General features: G+C 41.5%; 2 protein-coding genes across 2 annotated transcripts; both read left to right on the forward strand.

The window, feature by feature from the left end:
* The first annotated feature begins 2,799 nt into the window (after nucleotides 1–2,799).
* On the forward strand, nucleotides 2,800–7,202 carry tekt4 (tektin 4). The gene is made up of 7 exons (XM_053419650.1): nucleotides 2,800–3,321; nucleotides 3,629–3,699; nucleotides 3,805–3,948; nucleotides 4,780–4,866; nucleotides 6,523–6,658; nucleotides 6,735–6,889; nucleotides 6,989–7,202. The coding sequence occupies exons 1-7, from the start codon at nucleotides 2,800–2,802 to the stop codon at nucleotides 7,200–7,202; spliced, it is 1,329 nt and encodes a 442-aa protein (XP_053275625.1).
* A 3,315-nt stretch (nucleotides 7,203–10,517) lies between these two features.
* LOC128436393 (dead end protein 1-like) lies at nucleotides 10,518–15,059 on the forward strand (the record flags this gene model as incomplete). Its single annotated transcript, XM_053418155.1, has 5 exons — nucleotides 10,518–10,641; nucleotides 11,178–11,503; nucleotides 12,343–12,475; nucleotides 13,895–14,247; nucleotides 14,946–15,059. Coding segments are annotated over 5 exons (1,050 nt in total), but the record flags the coding sequence as incomplete, so codon positions are not given.
* Between the last annotated feature and the right edge of the window lie 563 nt (nucleotides 15,060–15,622).

The raw sequence follows: 15,622 nt of genomic DNA on the forward strand, positions 1-15,622 counted from the left end.
GACCCTTCAGTGCCTGAATGGAAAGATGCTCCCAACAGAGGTGGCCATAATGCTGAAACTAACAGCAAAGAAAAATGACTCTGTGGCTTACTGGTATACCCATCGGACAATGTAAGCAAAATGGAGAAATATCGTTTCAATCTCATTTGCTGTCAGCAATGGTGTCAGACCAGTAATTGAGATGAGTGATGGAGTGAAGGCATCTCTGTTCAGATTCTCTATACTGCCTACCAGTGGTCAAACTACAAAAAGCCTATAGTTGTATTATTTAGTTTGCAATAATATATAATATATATGTATATGATATATATATAAATATATATATATATATTACATTTGAGCTGTCAGCCTATATCTTATTTGTATAATTGAAATATTATAAATAGGTGCATGGATCAAAACATTAAGCTTTCTTCCATTTTGTTAGTGTGACATAATTCTAGTTTGTTGACAGGTTCCACACAAATGAACTTCAATTCTTGTATTGCCCTAAATATCATAAACCATAAACTTTTAGTTGACAGCATTGTGGTGCAGCATAGTCAAACACGAACATTTGGAAACTGCTTGATTCTAATTAAACACCCCTCCTTTTACTGCAGTCAAGCCAGCCGACACTCGCGTTTTTTCAAAATAAACTGTTGACATGGAGCATATACAAAATGTATAATTGAAAATGAAATGGATTGGATTATATTCAAAAGAAGTATATATCGTCTCACGTGTCATTTTTAGGAATAGCATTTTGACTGTATCAATTTAGAGATTTTACAAAATAAAGGCCACACATTTTTTGTTTCAAGTAGCTAATTTCTGGATATTTCAAAGTACTGTAAAAACACTTTGCTAAATAATTCCAGAGAGAGACTGACATGCCTGAGTTCAAGACCTCTCTGACTACGAACATACTTAAGATCAAACATTTTTACTTTACAGATTCAGAGATTTTTGAATATAATGTCCAACATGTGTAAAATAAAATTAGTTCATTTCTGGATATTTCAAAGTTCTATAAAACACTTTGCTCAATAACTTCAGAGAGAGACTGATATGCCTGTGTTCAGGACCTCTCTGACTATCAATATACTGAATATTAACATTTTCACGGTATAGATTAAGAGATTTTTCAAAGTAAAGTCTAACATTTTCACTGTGGAAGTGATCATTTCAGGATATTTCTAAGTACTTTAAAAACACTTTGCTCAATAAGTTCAGAGTGAGACTGATATGCCTGTGTTCAGGACCTCCCTGACTACCTACATACTGAATATCAAACATTTTTACTTTATAGATTTGGAGATTTTTCAAAGTAAAGTCCAACATGTGTACAATCAAATCAGTTCACTTCTGGATATTTCAAAGTACTATAAAAACACTTTGCTCAATAAGTTAGGTTATATTGGGTTTATTTTTGTCGTGCACTGGTTGCTGGTTGTACATCAAATTGCCCTTGAAGGATATTAAAGATTTTCATTTATGGACAACTTTAGTTAATCCCAAACTGCACAAACCAAGCTAGAGCAGCAGAGGAACCCAGCAACCCGCAGGGGGCAGCCTCAGGACATCACATGGAAACAAGCAGCAGCACTGGGTTATTCTCTATCAATAGGTTTTTAAACCATGTTAAATCATCCAGTATCGAAAATCCAAAAATATAAAAGTAACTTTTAAGTAAGGCTGTCAAATATATGTAGTAAAGTAGAAAATATTTTCTCTGAACACACACACAAAAATGTGTCCATTTTCTTGGAGTAGTTAGTTCCCTATGGCAATCAACAGGTGGTGTGGCCTACTTGTTAGAGAGGGTGTTCTCTGTCAAGAAGGACCTGGGTTCAATTCCCACTCTTTCCCATCTTCATGCTGGCAATATACTTAACTCTTGAAAATGGCTGGAATTCTCCTATTAATTGCAAAATATCTTACCCTATTTAAATTTACATTAATTTAATATAAAAACAAAAGAAAATTTTTTTTTATAAAAATGCGCGCGCAATCCCTGCGCAATGGGCTTCTGCACAGGACGTGCGAAGGGATGTGCGAACGCAGTTTTTCATTTAATTTCATTTAATATTTAATTTAATTTAATTCAATTAAATTCAATTCAATTCAATTTCATTTCATTTCATTTAATCTAATTTAATTTAATTCAATTTAATCTAATTTAATTAAAAAAATATATATATATATTTAATTTTTCATCATCATCATCATTTATCCGCGCTGGTTCAGGGGTAAATGATGTTGGTCTTCACAGGTGACTGGCCTCCGCAAGCCTGTAGTCTTAAACTTTTGATCAGCTGATGAACAGCCTATTTGAGTTAAATTGTTGTTTTCAATAAATTGCCTGCTCACAACTTTTGTTCTCTTGTTCCCAGTTCTTCTTTTTGCATTTTGAAGCTCTACTTAGAACCTTCCTAAGATCCAACAGTGCAAAATGCAAATTCATGCATTTTTTAACTGGTCTTAAGATTTTGATCAGGAGTGTATGTCGCCTGTACCAGGAGCTGCCCCTGCTCATGCAAAATGTGTGGATTAGGGTTGATATAACACCTAATATTTCACTATATTTCAAGATCTCCACTGTATATCGAGTCACACTTGTGGCTGTAATTTGATCTGCATCCGCTCATCTGATCTCTGGTCACCTGAGCCAAGGATCCTGCCAACATGTGTAACCGGGCAACAGGAAACAAACACAGGCCACAGTTTGCTGCAGCATCACTGAGGTCTCAGTCTTTTATGATCAACTGATCAGTTTTAAAGGTTTTTCCCCAACAGGCTGATTTAACCGTCAGAGACATGAGCTCTGAGCTCTTAGTGTCACGGCCTCACTGTGACAGCAGGGCTGTGGCTGTGGGGCTCCCGGAGAAGGAGCCTCCTGTGAGGGGCTCGCAGCCGTCCTCAGGCTCCGCCACAGCTGGCTACCGCTCTGCGAAATACTCCCCGGGCGAGTGGTTCTCCAACTACCACAGCATCCTGCAACAGGCCGGCACCGACCGCCTCCAGGCCCGGAGCGTCCAACGAGAGTCCAGGAGTCTGCACCAGGACACCGAGTCGGCCACTCTGCACACCCAGGCCGAGGGGACGCGTCTGCTGGGGGAGAGACTACAAGACCTCCACCACTGGAGGTCAGAGCTGCAGCGGCACATCGAGCATTTGCAGGCCGACAATCAGTCACTGGTGGCGGTGAAGACGCGGCTGGAGAAGGCGCTGGACGCCACCGAGACCCCGTACGTCATCTCCACCGATAACCTGACCTGCAGGACGAGGAGACTGGGACCAGACCTGGTCCGAGACTCTGTGGAGGAGCAGCTGTTAAAGGTGATCAAACTGTTAAATACTTTAAGTTAAAGGGATCAGATGGAAATCAACTCATATTAATCAAATGATAACAATTACAACTAAATTAAATTATTACTATTAAAAAAAGAATATTCAGAAAGGATATTCAGCTCACAAATTAATTATCAATCATTAGATGCAGCCCTGAACAATTATAATTCTTACAGTTATGTGTATGGGAGAGAAGTGTGTATTAGGCCTGTACTGTATTCAGTCTAACAGTAAAATGACGCCAGCAGAGGGCACAGTGTGACACTAACCAGAAGCATGGCTGTGTGTTTTGTAGGAAGTGGACCTGATCAGGAGTGTCCAGGCTCTTCTGAAGAGAACCACAGCTCAGGTTGTGACTCAGATCAAGTGAGTCTCCGCTCCTGTTTACTGGAGTCAAACTGCCTCACATGCATGTTATGAAAGGTCCCATTTATTTAGATGTGTGTGTGTGTGTTTGTGTGTCTGGATCAGGAGGAACAGAGAGGCCAAGCAGACCTTAGAGTTGGACTGGTCTGATAAGTACGAGGCCTACAACTTGGACGACCACTGTGGAAGATACAGTAACATGAGTGCAGATACAAAGCACCACCCCAGCTCAGCCACCGTGCAGGACCAGTGAGTGTGTGTGTGTCTGTGTGTGTGTGTGTGTGTGTGTGTGTGTGTGTGTGTGTTGAAACTAGGTAGATAAAGCAGGCAACTTCTGGGGGAAGCATTGTGTTGCCTGAATCCATTTCTTTGTTGGAACAGGGATTTGATTATTTGATTATTGACCAAATGCTTCTTAAAGGGATAGTTCAATCAAATGTGAAAATTCACTCTTTATCTACTCACCACTATGCCGATGGAGCGTTGGGTGTTTGAGTCCAAAAAATACTTTTGGAGTTTCAGGGGTAAACAGATTTGGGGACCCCTTCTTTAAAGGTAAACAACATGGCCTCGGGACCTGGTGGTTTACACCTTGTACACAACAATGTCCGCTATGATCCACACACAAATGCCCCTCCGCATAATACTGATTAGATGATGAGTGTATTAAACATTTTGAGTGAACTTTCCCTTTTTCTATCAAAACAAAGAGTAGATTAGATGTGTAATGACATATCAAAGTTATATTATATCTGAGAATTTTCGAAGGCAAACCCTATGTAACACACTATGTTGTGTGTCTGCCACACAACCGGTGTGAACAGATACTGTGAGACACAGCAGATCAGCCTTCACCTGCTGCAAACACAACCGGTGCGGCGCAGGCAGTTAGAGGTTTAGTTAAAGTCCAGAAAGTCTTTCATAGCTCATGTTTTTCTTCGGGGTTCAGGCCTCCCTGGACCTTTCAGCCTCGGTCCCTTCAAATGCTCCTAAATGCATGAAGGGATATTACCCCTGCAAATGAAAAACTGTGCTGATAACCCTTGTGATTAATACACACTAACCTCTGGTCTTCTGCAGGGTGTGTAACCATGCAGCGTGGTCTAAGTTCACACAGGACAACCTGAGCAAAGCCTTGCAGGAGGAGCAGGCCTCGAGCAGCCTCAGGTCAGAGAGCAGTGTGTGTGTTCAGACTGTGTTGGAGCCTCCACACAGACTCAAAGTGACACTGTGGCACATTCATGAATCTTTCCAGTAGCTGTTTTTACAGTGGATATAAATAGTCCGCACACCCCTTAAAATGCCAGGTTGTTGTGATGTAAATATTAAAATGTTTGAGGGGGTAAAAATAAAAACCTCAAAATAAGCCCAGTTGTATACAAATGCACACCCTTAGACTAATACTTTGTTGAAGCACCTTTTGAGTTTATGACAGCATTCAGTCTTTTTGGGTAGGAGTCCATCAGCACATCTTCACTTGGAAATATTTGCCTACTCTTCCTTGCAAATCTGTCAGATTGCCAGGGTATCTCCTGTGCATGGTCCTCCTCATGCAGGAGGTCATCCCGACAGATTTTCAATTGGATTCAGGCCTGGGCTCTGGCTGGGCCATTCCAAAGCTTTAATCGTCTCCTAGTGAAGCCATTGTTTTGCTGATTTGGAGTTAGACTTTGGGATGTTGTTGTGCTGAAAGATGAAAATCCTCCTCATCATCAGCTTTTCAGTTTTCGTGTCAAAATTGGGCCATTTCCTCGGGCGTGGCCTGGCTGCTGACCCAGTGCTCACCGCTGCTGTATGTTTGTCCAAATCTTTTTACCATTTGCTTATGTGGGCTACAATAGCAGGTACTTGTCATCAGAAACTGAAGTGCTATTTTTATTCCAATTTTAATGAATTGTCCTTTTCATCTGTTTGTCTTATTTTTATGTTGTACTAGTGAGCCAAAGGCAATTTTCCACCCTTGGCGGCCAATAAATTAACCTTGACTAAAGTCGACCATGCATCACCGTGGGTATGCTGTTCTTTGATGATGTACAGTGTTGTTTTTTAACCAAACATACCTTTCGGAATTATGGCCATAAAGTTCAACCCTTGTCTCATCAGATCATAACACATTTTGCCACATGCTTTTGGCAGACATGATGTAGGTTTTTTGCCTTGCTTGGATGTTCTTCATCGTAAGAAAAGGCTTCCATCTTTCCGTGCTACCCTGTAGCCCAGACATAGGAAGAATACGTGTGATTGTTGTCACATGTAGTACACTACCAGTACTTGGCATTATTCCCTGCTGCTACTTTAATGTTGCTGCAGGCCTCTTTGCAGCCTTCAGTCTTCTTCTTGTCTTTTCATCAATTTTGGAGAGACGTCCAGTTCTTGGTAGTGTCTGAGGTTTTGTCCACTTGTTGATGACTGTCTTCTCTGTGTTCAATGGTAAATCCATCCTTCTCCTGACTGAGACCTTTCCACAAGGCGATGCTTTGATGCTTTGTAAGACCGTTGCAGGCCGTGGCTTTTGCTTGAAGAACCAACTGAGTTCATGTCAGCTCCGAACAACTTAACTTTATTTAGGGTTCATCAGTGTCACTTTAATTTATTATAAGAGGGTGTGCACACTTATGAAACCACATTGTTATACTTTTAAATGTATTATCCCCTTAAAAAAATTTCAGTTGAAGATTTCATTCTATTGTACAGATTATGGGTCACATTAATTGTGGTAAAAGTTTTGTGATGATTTATCTTGGTCTAATTTTTTTACATCACAACAACCTGGCCTTTTAACAGGGGTGTGTAGACCTCTCATATCCCCTGTGTGCATCTTAGAAAGCTGGTGGAGCGAGTGCTGCTGGACACCACTGAGGACCTGAGGGTCCAGTGCTCCACTGTGGACCGAGCCTTCAGCCAGCGCTGTGTGGAGCTGAATGAGGCCAAGACCCAGCTAGAGATGAAGCTCGCAGAGGTAGGCACAGACACACGGAGTGATTGATTGGTGGGTTGATGGATTATCTCTTGTATGATCGTGTGTGTCTGTGCAGGTCCTGGAGCAGATCGGGGCTCAGGAGAGGAACATCGTTGCTCTACAACAGGCCATCCACAATAAAGAGGCTCCCCTGAGAGTTGCTCAGTCCAGACTCTACGTCCGCTCCCTCAGACCCCACATGGAGCTCTGCAGGGACGAACCTCAGCTCAGGTACACACACACGCACACACAGATTTTCACACCTACCAATCATACTGTATGTATCTCCCTTTGTTTCTCTGTCTCCTCATTTGCTGCCCTTGTCTGTAGTTTGGAGGGGGAGGCCAGGCAGATTGATGCCACTGTGGCGTCTCTGCACCAGCAGCTGAGCGAGGCCAGAGGCTCCCTGTCCCAGCTGGAGGAGTCTCGCATGGCCCTCGAGAAGGACGTGAACTGTAAGACCCACTCGCTGTTCATCGAGAGGGACAAGTGCATGACTCAGCGTAAACGATACCCAACGGTCTCCACACTGTCAGGATACTGAAGACGACGACCACTCGGTTTTAGCTGAAAATGTACAGCATGTTTTTCTGTTGTGTTTTTTTGTTGTGCTTTGTTGTAAGCATCAACGTGATATTCTTTGCTTTAAAAAAAAAAAGGAAATTTAATAGTATCGCACATATTTTGATTATATTTTTGGTTTCGGGTTTCCCATTTCCAGAGATATCCTACATAAAATTGCTCCATCACTTCATATGCATCCATAAGTGTAATGCAGAAAATAAAATCTTGAATAAGATCTTGAATCTTGAATCTTGAAAACGCTCAAATGTTATTTTATTGTTTTTTATTCAGTCATATTCAAAAAAAGTATAATAAACATTGCTCAACAACAGTTAGTCATGAATGTACCAGTCTGAAATTGATGAATATCCTCAGTGAGTTGGAGCATTGGACCACCGTTGTACCAGAACGGGTTGGTTCTCTAATTGTAGCAATAAAACAGGAACCTTTTGACCATACTCATGTGTCTCCAGTTGACGTACAGTTGTTTATATACTGCTGTAATGTTTAACAAGCGGCTAAACTTCCTTGTCTCAGTGAGGCATTTGGTATAAAGACATCGCAAAGAACCTTTTCTTTCTTTAAAGGTTTGAAATTACACGAATAAACAGTCCGTATACAGGAAGTTTAGTTACTGTATATTAGAGGACCAGTTATAACATATGTGTAATTAAGAAACTATAGGTCATGCATGTGCATCTATCAGTGAAACTGCTGTCGGTCAGTTGATCCGATTGTCCATGACCTTGGTAAAAATGTAAAAATGAACGGAATCATCTTATCAGGTAAAATCCTCAAACTCTAGAGGACCTGGGCGTAAGGAAAATATACCATCCCAAGTGGGGGTGCAAGGGAGATATATATATATATCATACAATTTTATTTTTCAATAAACAATATGAAATAGTTCCCCCCCCTCAATTTATTTTGTTTCATTTATATTTATGTTGTATATCCTTTTTAACATAATACATTATTATGTTTTTCGGAGTAATCTACAGATCTGTTTATTTAACTGGACTGTCACTTGAGCTGTTTATTATCAGTGCGGAGCAACATATTTGAAAAGAGTTTTTATATAAAAGTTTGTAAATAAAGTTGTTTAAAAAAAGGGTGCGTCACGAGCACGAGCTGAGCTGGTGGCGGGTGGAGGTCTCCGCTGATTGGACCACACGGAGCCGACCTGCACCAGCGTCTTAATTACTTCTCTCATCGATATTACAACAACATGGGCTCCGAGTCGGTGAGTTAGAATTCAATACTTTTACTTCAGTGAACGTTTGAATTCCAGACGCTTTCTGTTCACAGAGAACGTTGTCGTGTCTGTATTGGTACCTGTTCTTGTTCCTCCACTGAGGAGGTTGTGGGTTCACTGTCCGGCTGCGTGTTGGCAGTCTGCACATGAGGGACACACACCTGGGACCGGGCGGCACATCAGAGGATTTATTCAATCCACTGGTTCCCACTGTCGCATGGTGTTTGTTCTCAACACGTTTGAATAACAACTAACAATTCTTAACAGAAACTTTACACGTGCACAATAGGTTTGGTTTGGGCTTGTAAGTTACAATTTGATTATTTTAAGTTTAGACACAATACTTGACAGTTGTTAACTACTTGCATATCTTAAATAGAAACACTTTTACCTGTGTACGATACGTTTGATTTTAGGTTACGTTTTACTCTCTTAAACTTAGTTTTCTGATATATTACTGACAAGTTGATAACGTTTTAGATGGCCTCCATGATTCTCCATCGCTCATTCTTACACTCAATGCCCCGTATGTGTGTTTGAAGCTACTCGATGTAAACGTTTCTAGATTTATCTATCTATCTATCTATCTACATTATATATTTTGTTCCATATCTATGTAAACCATTTATAAGAGGTTAACTGAACACTTTGAACGTGGATAGTAATCAGCCATGTTTTAACAAAGTTAAAACAAAACTTTGGAGAAAAAGAAAAACGTTGTACCTATTGTCACTGCATGATAGGCTGCTCTCTCTCTCAAGGGGAACCCCACCAGGTGTGTGTGTGTGTGTGTGTGTGTTTGGGGGGGGGGGGGGTCAGATTAATGTCCTCAGGTGATGTTACTTGAATCAGCATCAGCTTGCACGGAAGCCTCCAAGTCTGAAATGTAAAACTAATCTGGAGTTAAAATGAAGTGAGTTTATCAAACCTCTGTAGCCTATTAGCGCTGTCACTTTGTATTTGAAATTCAAGCATTTATTCCAATGTGGAGGGAAAAGTTAATATTCTAATTGTAATGACCTGTGAAATTTGAAAATATGCAGTCCAGAAGGGTGTCTCCTGATCCAGCAGAGGGCGATCACTGTCAGCTTGTCATATTGTCTGCCCTCTGCCATTTTGCTGCGAAAGTGGAAGGCCCCAGCGAAGCTGGCCTGGGCAGACAACCATGACACCAAAGCATCCGGGAAGCATCTTGTGGAATTCATTTGGTTCTGCACTGTAGACGGCAGAGTAACACACATTTGTAAGGCTGCTTGTGAACCTTGTACCACGCACCCGTGGGCTCGGCTGTTAGCTTTCCACCCAAGTGAGGCAGCGGAGGAGGCAACACCAATAAACAGAGCAACGCCATCCTCATCTGAATTGCGTCTCATGTCGAATTTAAGTTTTACAAAAAGTGACAGCCCTTAAAGCCCACTCATCTCTGCTGCAGACCATCCAACATAAGGGCATGGTCATGATTGCAGGCGACTGATAATCACCTGCCGAGGGAGTTACTAATTATGTCTCGCTGAATGTGACCAGAGAAACATGTGACTCACACAGGAATCAGTCGTGTGGTCTGTATTCCATTCAGGGTTGGTGTGTTGGTTGTCCAACGAGTGGTTTTGATGTTCAACATAACTTACTGGCTGTTGACACAGCCAATATCAGGGTCTCCTCCATCTTGGCTCACTGTGTAAACTACTTCTAATGACAGCCAAGTCAAGTCAGCCACACAAACGCTACTGCTATTGGTTGAGGCTGTGACGGAGCCAATCAAAGTTCACCATGCAAAGCCACGGTGAGGATTTGCCTCAGTCACTGTTTAATCGCGCAGATTGGAAGTGAACGAGGGCAAATGTTCGACAGTGCTGCTTTGGTGCTCTTAGACACCCCAACGGCCCAACTGGTGTTTGAGTTGCATTGTTGGTATTCATTTGTTACCTTTACAATTGCCAGTTATACATGCTTTGAATAAGTTGGTTAAACAGTATCACAACCAATCAAATGATCTGTCTTGTTAGTTGCAAAGGAACTGTCACTGTGTAATTGCTCCCACTTTGTTTTTCCCGTCAGGTGTTGAATCTTGAGCGGGTCCAGGCCCTGGAAACTTGGTTGGGAACAACCAATATAAAACTGACTCAAGTAAATGGCCAGAGGAAGTACGGGGGACCACCTGAGGGTGAGAGAGACTGCAGCTCATACTAGTGCTGCTCCTCCAACTGACAGTGAAGTTAAAATGTTGTGTTATGGTCACAATAGGGGGGAAACAATGCCTCAATTAAATAAACTCACTTAAATAAAAGGAAACTGTTATTTGTTAGTTATTATCCTTTTATATTGTAAGACTTATTTCATCATTGTCTTTTTTATTGCTCTCAGAGTAATTTCTGGATCTTGATATATATTAATACAAAAATTGGGGCATGTTTACGGGACTTATATTTAATTAATTTAAATTTGTATGCATATCCCCCCAAATATCCAGATCTAATCGATTTTAATTGTGGTTTCTTAAGGGGACTGTTAGGCCTTGGCAAAGGCTCGTGCTCTACTCAGTGCCAATCTAGTTGTTGATGTTTTCTATAATAAGAGTAAAACAAGATAATGTAACTCCAGATTTATGCTTTAATGAAGATTTAAGCCAACAAAGTAACAACCTGAGCTGATGAGATCACTTGACGGATAACTTCTCTCTCCTGTTTGTTCTGGTGACAGTGTGGAATGGTCCCACCCCAGAAGGCCGCTGCGAGATCTTCATCAGCCAGATCCCGCGGGACACCTACGAGGACCTGCTGATCCCCCTGTTCAGCTCCGTGGGTCCACTCTGGGAGTTCAGGCTCATGATGAACTTCAGCGGACAGAACCGCGGCTTCGCGTATGCCAAATACGGCTCACCAAGTGAGGTCGCTGATGCGATCCGCCTGCTGCACGGCCACGTGCTGGAGCCCGGCTCCTCCCTCAGTGTTCGCCGCAGCACAGAGAAGAGACAGCTCTGTATTGCCAACCTGCCGGTCACCACCAGAATAGAGGGGCTGCTGCAGGTACAACAGAAATGTAGCTTGTCTTAGTGATTGCATAATGGGAACTTAGACTCAGCGACGGGTTTATAATCATCAGGTATTACCAGAACTGCAGATGAAATAATACAGGGAAAAAAAATCTAAGTTCAGTTCAACATTTCACAATGATCTTTACCTCCTCAGCTTACTAACAGAACAGGAGCCAAGTTTATCTACAAACCTACACACACTATCTAAGTTAAAACATTTTAATGTGGCAGACGTGTGCATTGTTTTTACACCACAAGCCTTGAGCCTGCCCTGGCTGCTTGACTGAGATTCAATTTGAGCAAACTACAGATAGGGAAGTGAGCAGAATGAAAATAAATGAGAACTCGTCTGTCCCAAGACTATTCCCCAGATCTTTCTGCTGGCTCACTTGACAGGCGTACTAGACAGGAAAGAACCCAAAACAAAGGAGAGCAGCCAATTGGCCACTAATTCTCTGCAGGGAAACAAATATTAATTTTGATACGCTTCATTTAACAATTATTAAATATGCAGTAATTCAACTCTAAACCTGACATGACTGAACTCTTAACTACCTGGTACGTCCCCCATGATATGCGATCATATGAGAAGTGATGTGAAATCATTGAATGAAGTCATATAACATCGTAATACTTTAAATATGGCGACCTATAAGATGAGAGAAAGGATCTACAGTTTATGTAGACTAACCAATCATTTGTCATCATGTGATAAATGACGTCATCATGAAATGGCTTTTTTTGCTACTTAACTAAGTTAGCATTGGCTGATGGGGTATATACACAGTGAATACACCCCCCCTCTGATACTATCAATCTCTGTGCTTGCAGGTTCTGCGTGTGCTCACCGATGGGGTGGAGAGAGTGTGTCTGATGACTCAAGCTGGTGTAGAGGGGGTGTCAGCGAAAGTGACCTTCTCATCTCACCACGCTGCGTCTATGGCTAAGAAGATGCTGGTGGAAGGTTGGTGCTGGAGTGATGCCTGTGATCAGTGAATTGCTGTAAATATGGTTCCCCTACAGTGTCATCCTCTTCAATACTCTTTGAATTTATTTTACATTATTACGCCTTAGCTCTGAAACAGCCAGAGGTACTATGGAGGTACTTTGTTTTCAGGATGTCTGTCCGACGTATGTCTGTCTGTTCATCAGTAACTTGCAATATCTCAAGAGGAAATTCTTAAAATGTGGTACAAATGTTCAGTTTGAGTCAAGGGTGAAGGGTGACCTCAGGTTCTAGTGAACTTGATAAATCAGGAACATTCCTTAGATCTAGCACAAACATCACCTGGACTCAAGGATCACCTGATTAGAATTCGGAGGTCTAGGTCACAAACATACTTTTTTGCTTCATCAATTTGTTATCTGAAGAAAGCCTCTTGAGAATCATTTCAAATGGTACAAATGTTCACTTAGATTTACAAAGGCCATGGTGGCTTCACAGTGTTTTTTGCCTCTTGAACATGATATCTCAAGTAAGATTTTGACTAGTCGTCATTGGTCGGTGGGTGACGCACAAACACACACCCTCACAGATTTCCAGTTTTATTAAAGCAAAATATTCACAATGATCAAAAAGATGTGTTGTAATTTCTGAAAGTGGACACACAACTGCTTCAGTCTCAAACTCAAACAGCTGTTTATGGCCAAGGAAACATTGTTGAGCACAACACTGGACATCTTGTATCACTGAAGAAATCTGACTTGCAGCTGGTCTGTGAGGATGGATCCAGGCAAGAGAAGACTTGCACTTTTTAAACTAGATGGCCCTAACAAAATGCATAGCTCTGCCAAGGCCTAAACTACATTAAAATTGACTAGATCCAAACTGATATTTATCAGTCTCCAAAATGTGCTGTTTTTTCCCCATCAAGATTCATGGACTATTCTGAGAATAGAGAAATGCTGAAAAACACCTAATCTTCCAATGTTTAAAAAAGTAAAAAAAGAAGTCTGAATTCTGCCCCCTATTCCAGATTCATACCAAACTTTAATGAGTTCTTTCCTGAAACATAACACATTCTTCCATCAAGTGTGCAAGTAATCCATCCAGTAGTTTCTGCATAATCCTGCTTACAGATAAACAAACGCTGATGAACTTGGTTGTACCTCCTTGGCAAAGACATCAACTTCTGGCAAATGAGAGCAAATAAATGATTGAATGTCTGTGAACGCAACTCCTGGACTACATCACAGACTTAACATTGACTCAACATTGTTAAATGACATTACTGACAGTCCAGAATGATCCCTTTCAAAACAAGCCACAGATATACTGTACACAGGTGTCACAACATTAAAACCTGTTATCCGTTAATGTTGTGGCATATCTGTGTACTGCTGTGATCCTCATTTCTGTACTTCTTCATTTTTCTTCATCCAGCATTCAAGAAGCAGTTTTCACTGTCCATCTCAGTCAAGTGGGAGATAACGGTGAAGCCGAGCCCGGAAAAACCTATCACTCCAAAGAAACCTTCAAATAGCTCCACCCTGAAGATCCCCCCAGTGAAGCTGCCATGCCGCTTCCTAAATTCTCCACGGCCCTGCTTTGTCCTTCCTCCTCGTCTGGCCCACCACCATCCATCCGTCCCCCCAGGTTTCTGCAGCAGGGCAGTGGGAGCACCAACTGCCCTGCTGCACCCTCACCTTTCCTACCCTACCATTCCCTACTCCCAGCAGCAGCTAGTGTCTGCAGCCTCCCCAATGATGCGCCTGCGTAAGGCGTGCGAGGCGAATGTGGCTCGCCAGCCGCTCTTAACTCGGCCTCCCTCTATGATGACAGGATTACTGTGAAATGGAAAACGCTGATGTTCTGAGTGAAGTTCTGCAGCCGTGTGAATTTCTGGAGGTTTGCTCTGGATGTCGACATGTGTTTCATGTCTGTTCAGATCTGACTGAGTGGTGACTATTTTGACAGAAATTGTAGAAGTCAGATATTTAATGTTTTGCTACATGAGCAAATCTCTACCATCTGTGTTTTGTTGTGACATGTTCTAAAATAAAGATTCCCAAAAGAGACGTTATCTGTCTTGTCTGTTATTACAACATTTGTAAATTGCGTTCAAGTGTCGCAGTCATAAAGGTTGCACCAGAATGGAACTTTGAACATTAAATTCTGTCTTTCAGAACTGCACCTCCTCACAGACAAAAAGAAAGTGCATCTCTGTGTGTCCTCGGTCACGAAGTTGATGGCTGTGACGTTGGCTGACAACAAGCTTGGCACGGTTGATCTTGCTCATACACAAGTGAAACTGTTCTTAGACACAATGGTAAACAAGAATTAAAAAAATAAATAATAATACACCTCCCTCCTCCATGAAATTGGCTTATAAAGACAAACTAAATACCAAGTTAAATATTATCAAATCTACAAAACTGGTAGAGGATATTCTCACATTTGTTCTAAACATAATAAAAACCTATTTCTCCTGCAGCGTGGTTTCCAGGAGTCTGGGGCCAAGGGCTTGGAGGAGGCACTGGGGATGATGGACGGAGTACCGCTCACCTCAGATACCCTGTCTCACCCGCTGCCACATTGTACCAGATGAACGTAACGCCACCTGCAGTGAGCCGGTACCATAATAACTTTGTTGTTCCACTAAGTAGAAAGCAGTAAACACAGTTCCAAAAAGTGTTTACTGTTCCTGTGTGGATGTTCTACTCTTCGTGCATTTACTATTATGTGAGAAGTTGAGAATGGGAAACACCAAATATCATCAATACACAAAGTGAACTATCAAATGAGGAGTACATTAATAATTATTATACAGTGTCAGTAGAGGTTACTTCTCATTATATAACTGTGTGTGTGTGTGTGTAAAATATAAAGTAACATTTTAAACTTTCGTTCAAATTATGTTTCACTCTTTAGACTCATACATATACTTTACAACCTCTTTGATTGATTTTAGTCTGTAGTGTAGTGTGTCAGTGGTCTGCCATTTAACACCATGAGGCTTTATCCAGGTCAGTACTGTTTCCTTCAGGATCCAGTGTTTGTGGAGTAATACACAGTTAAAATCTGAATATTTGCTGATGGAGCATCAATTTCGACAGTTTCCTATTTAATCTGCTCCTTACAAACACCAATGTTAATAGTCCAGTGAACTGC

This window comes from Pleuronectes platessa, chromosome 3 (genome assembly GCF_947347685.1).
Source record: "Pleuronectes platessa chromosome 3, fPlePla1.1, whole genome shotgun sequence".
Classification (NCBI taxonomy): Eukaryota; Metazoa; Chordata; class Actinopteri; order Pleuronectiformes; family Pleuronectidae; genus Pleuronectes; species Pleuronectes platessa.

Coding starts and splice junctions, on each gene's coding strand:
- tekt4 (XM_053419650.1), top strand. CDS start 2,800: ATGAGCTCTGAGCTCTTAGTGTCACGGCCTCACTGTGACAGCAGGGCT. Junction 3,322..3,628: donor TGGAGGAGCAGCTGTTAAAG/GTGATCAAACTG, acceptor TGTGTTTTGTAG/GAAGTGGACCTGATCAGGAG. Junction 3,700..3,804: donor CAGGTTGTGACTCAGATCAA/GTGAGTCTCCGC, acceptor TGTCTGGATCAG/GAGGAACAGAGAGGCCAAGC.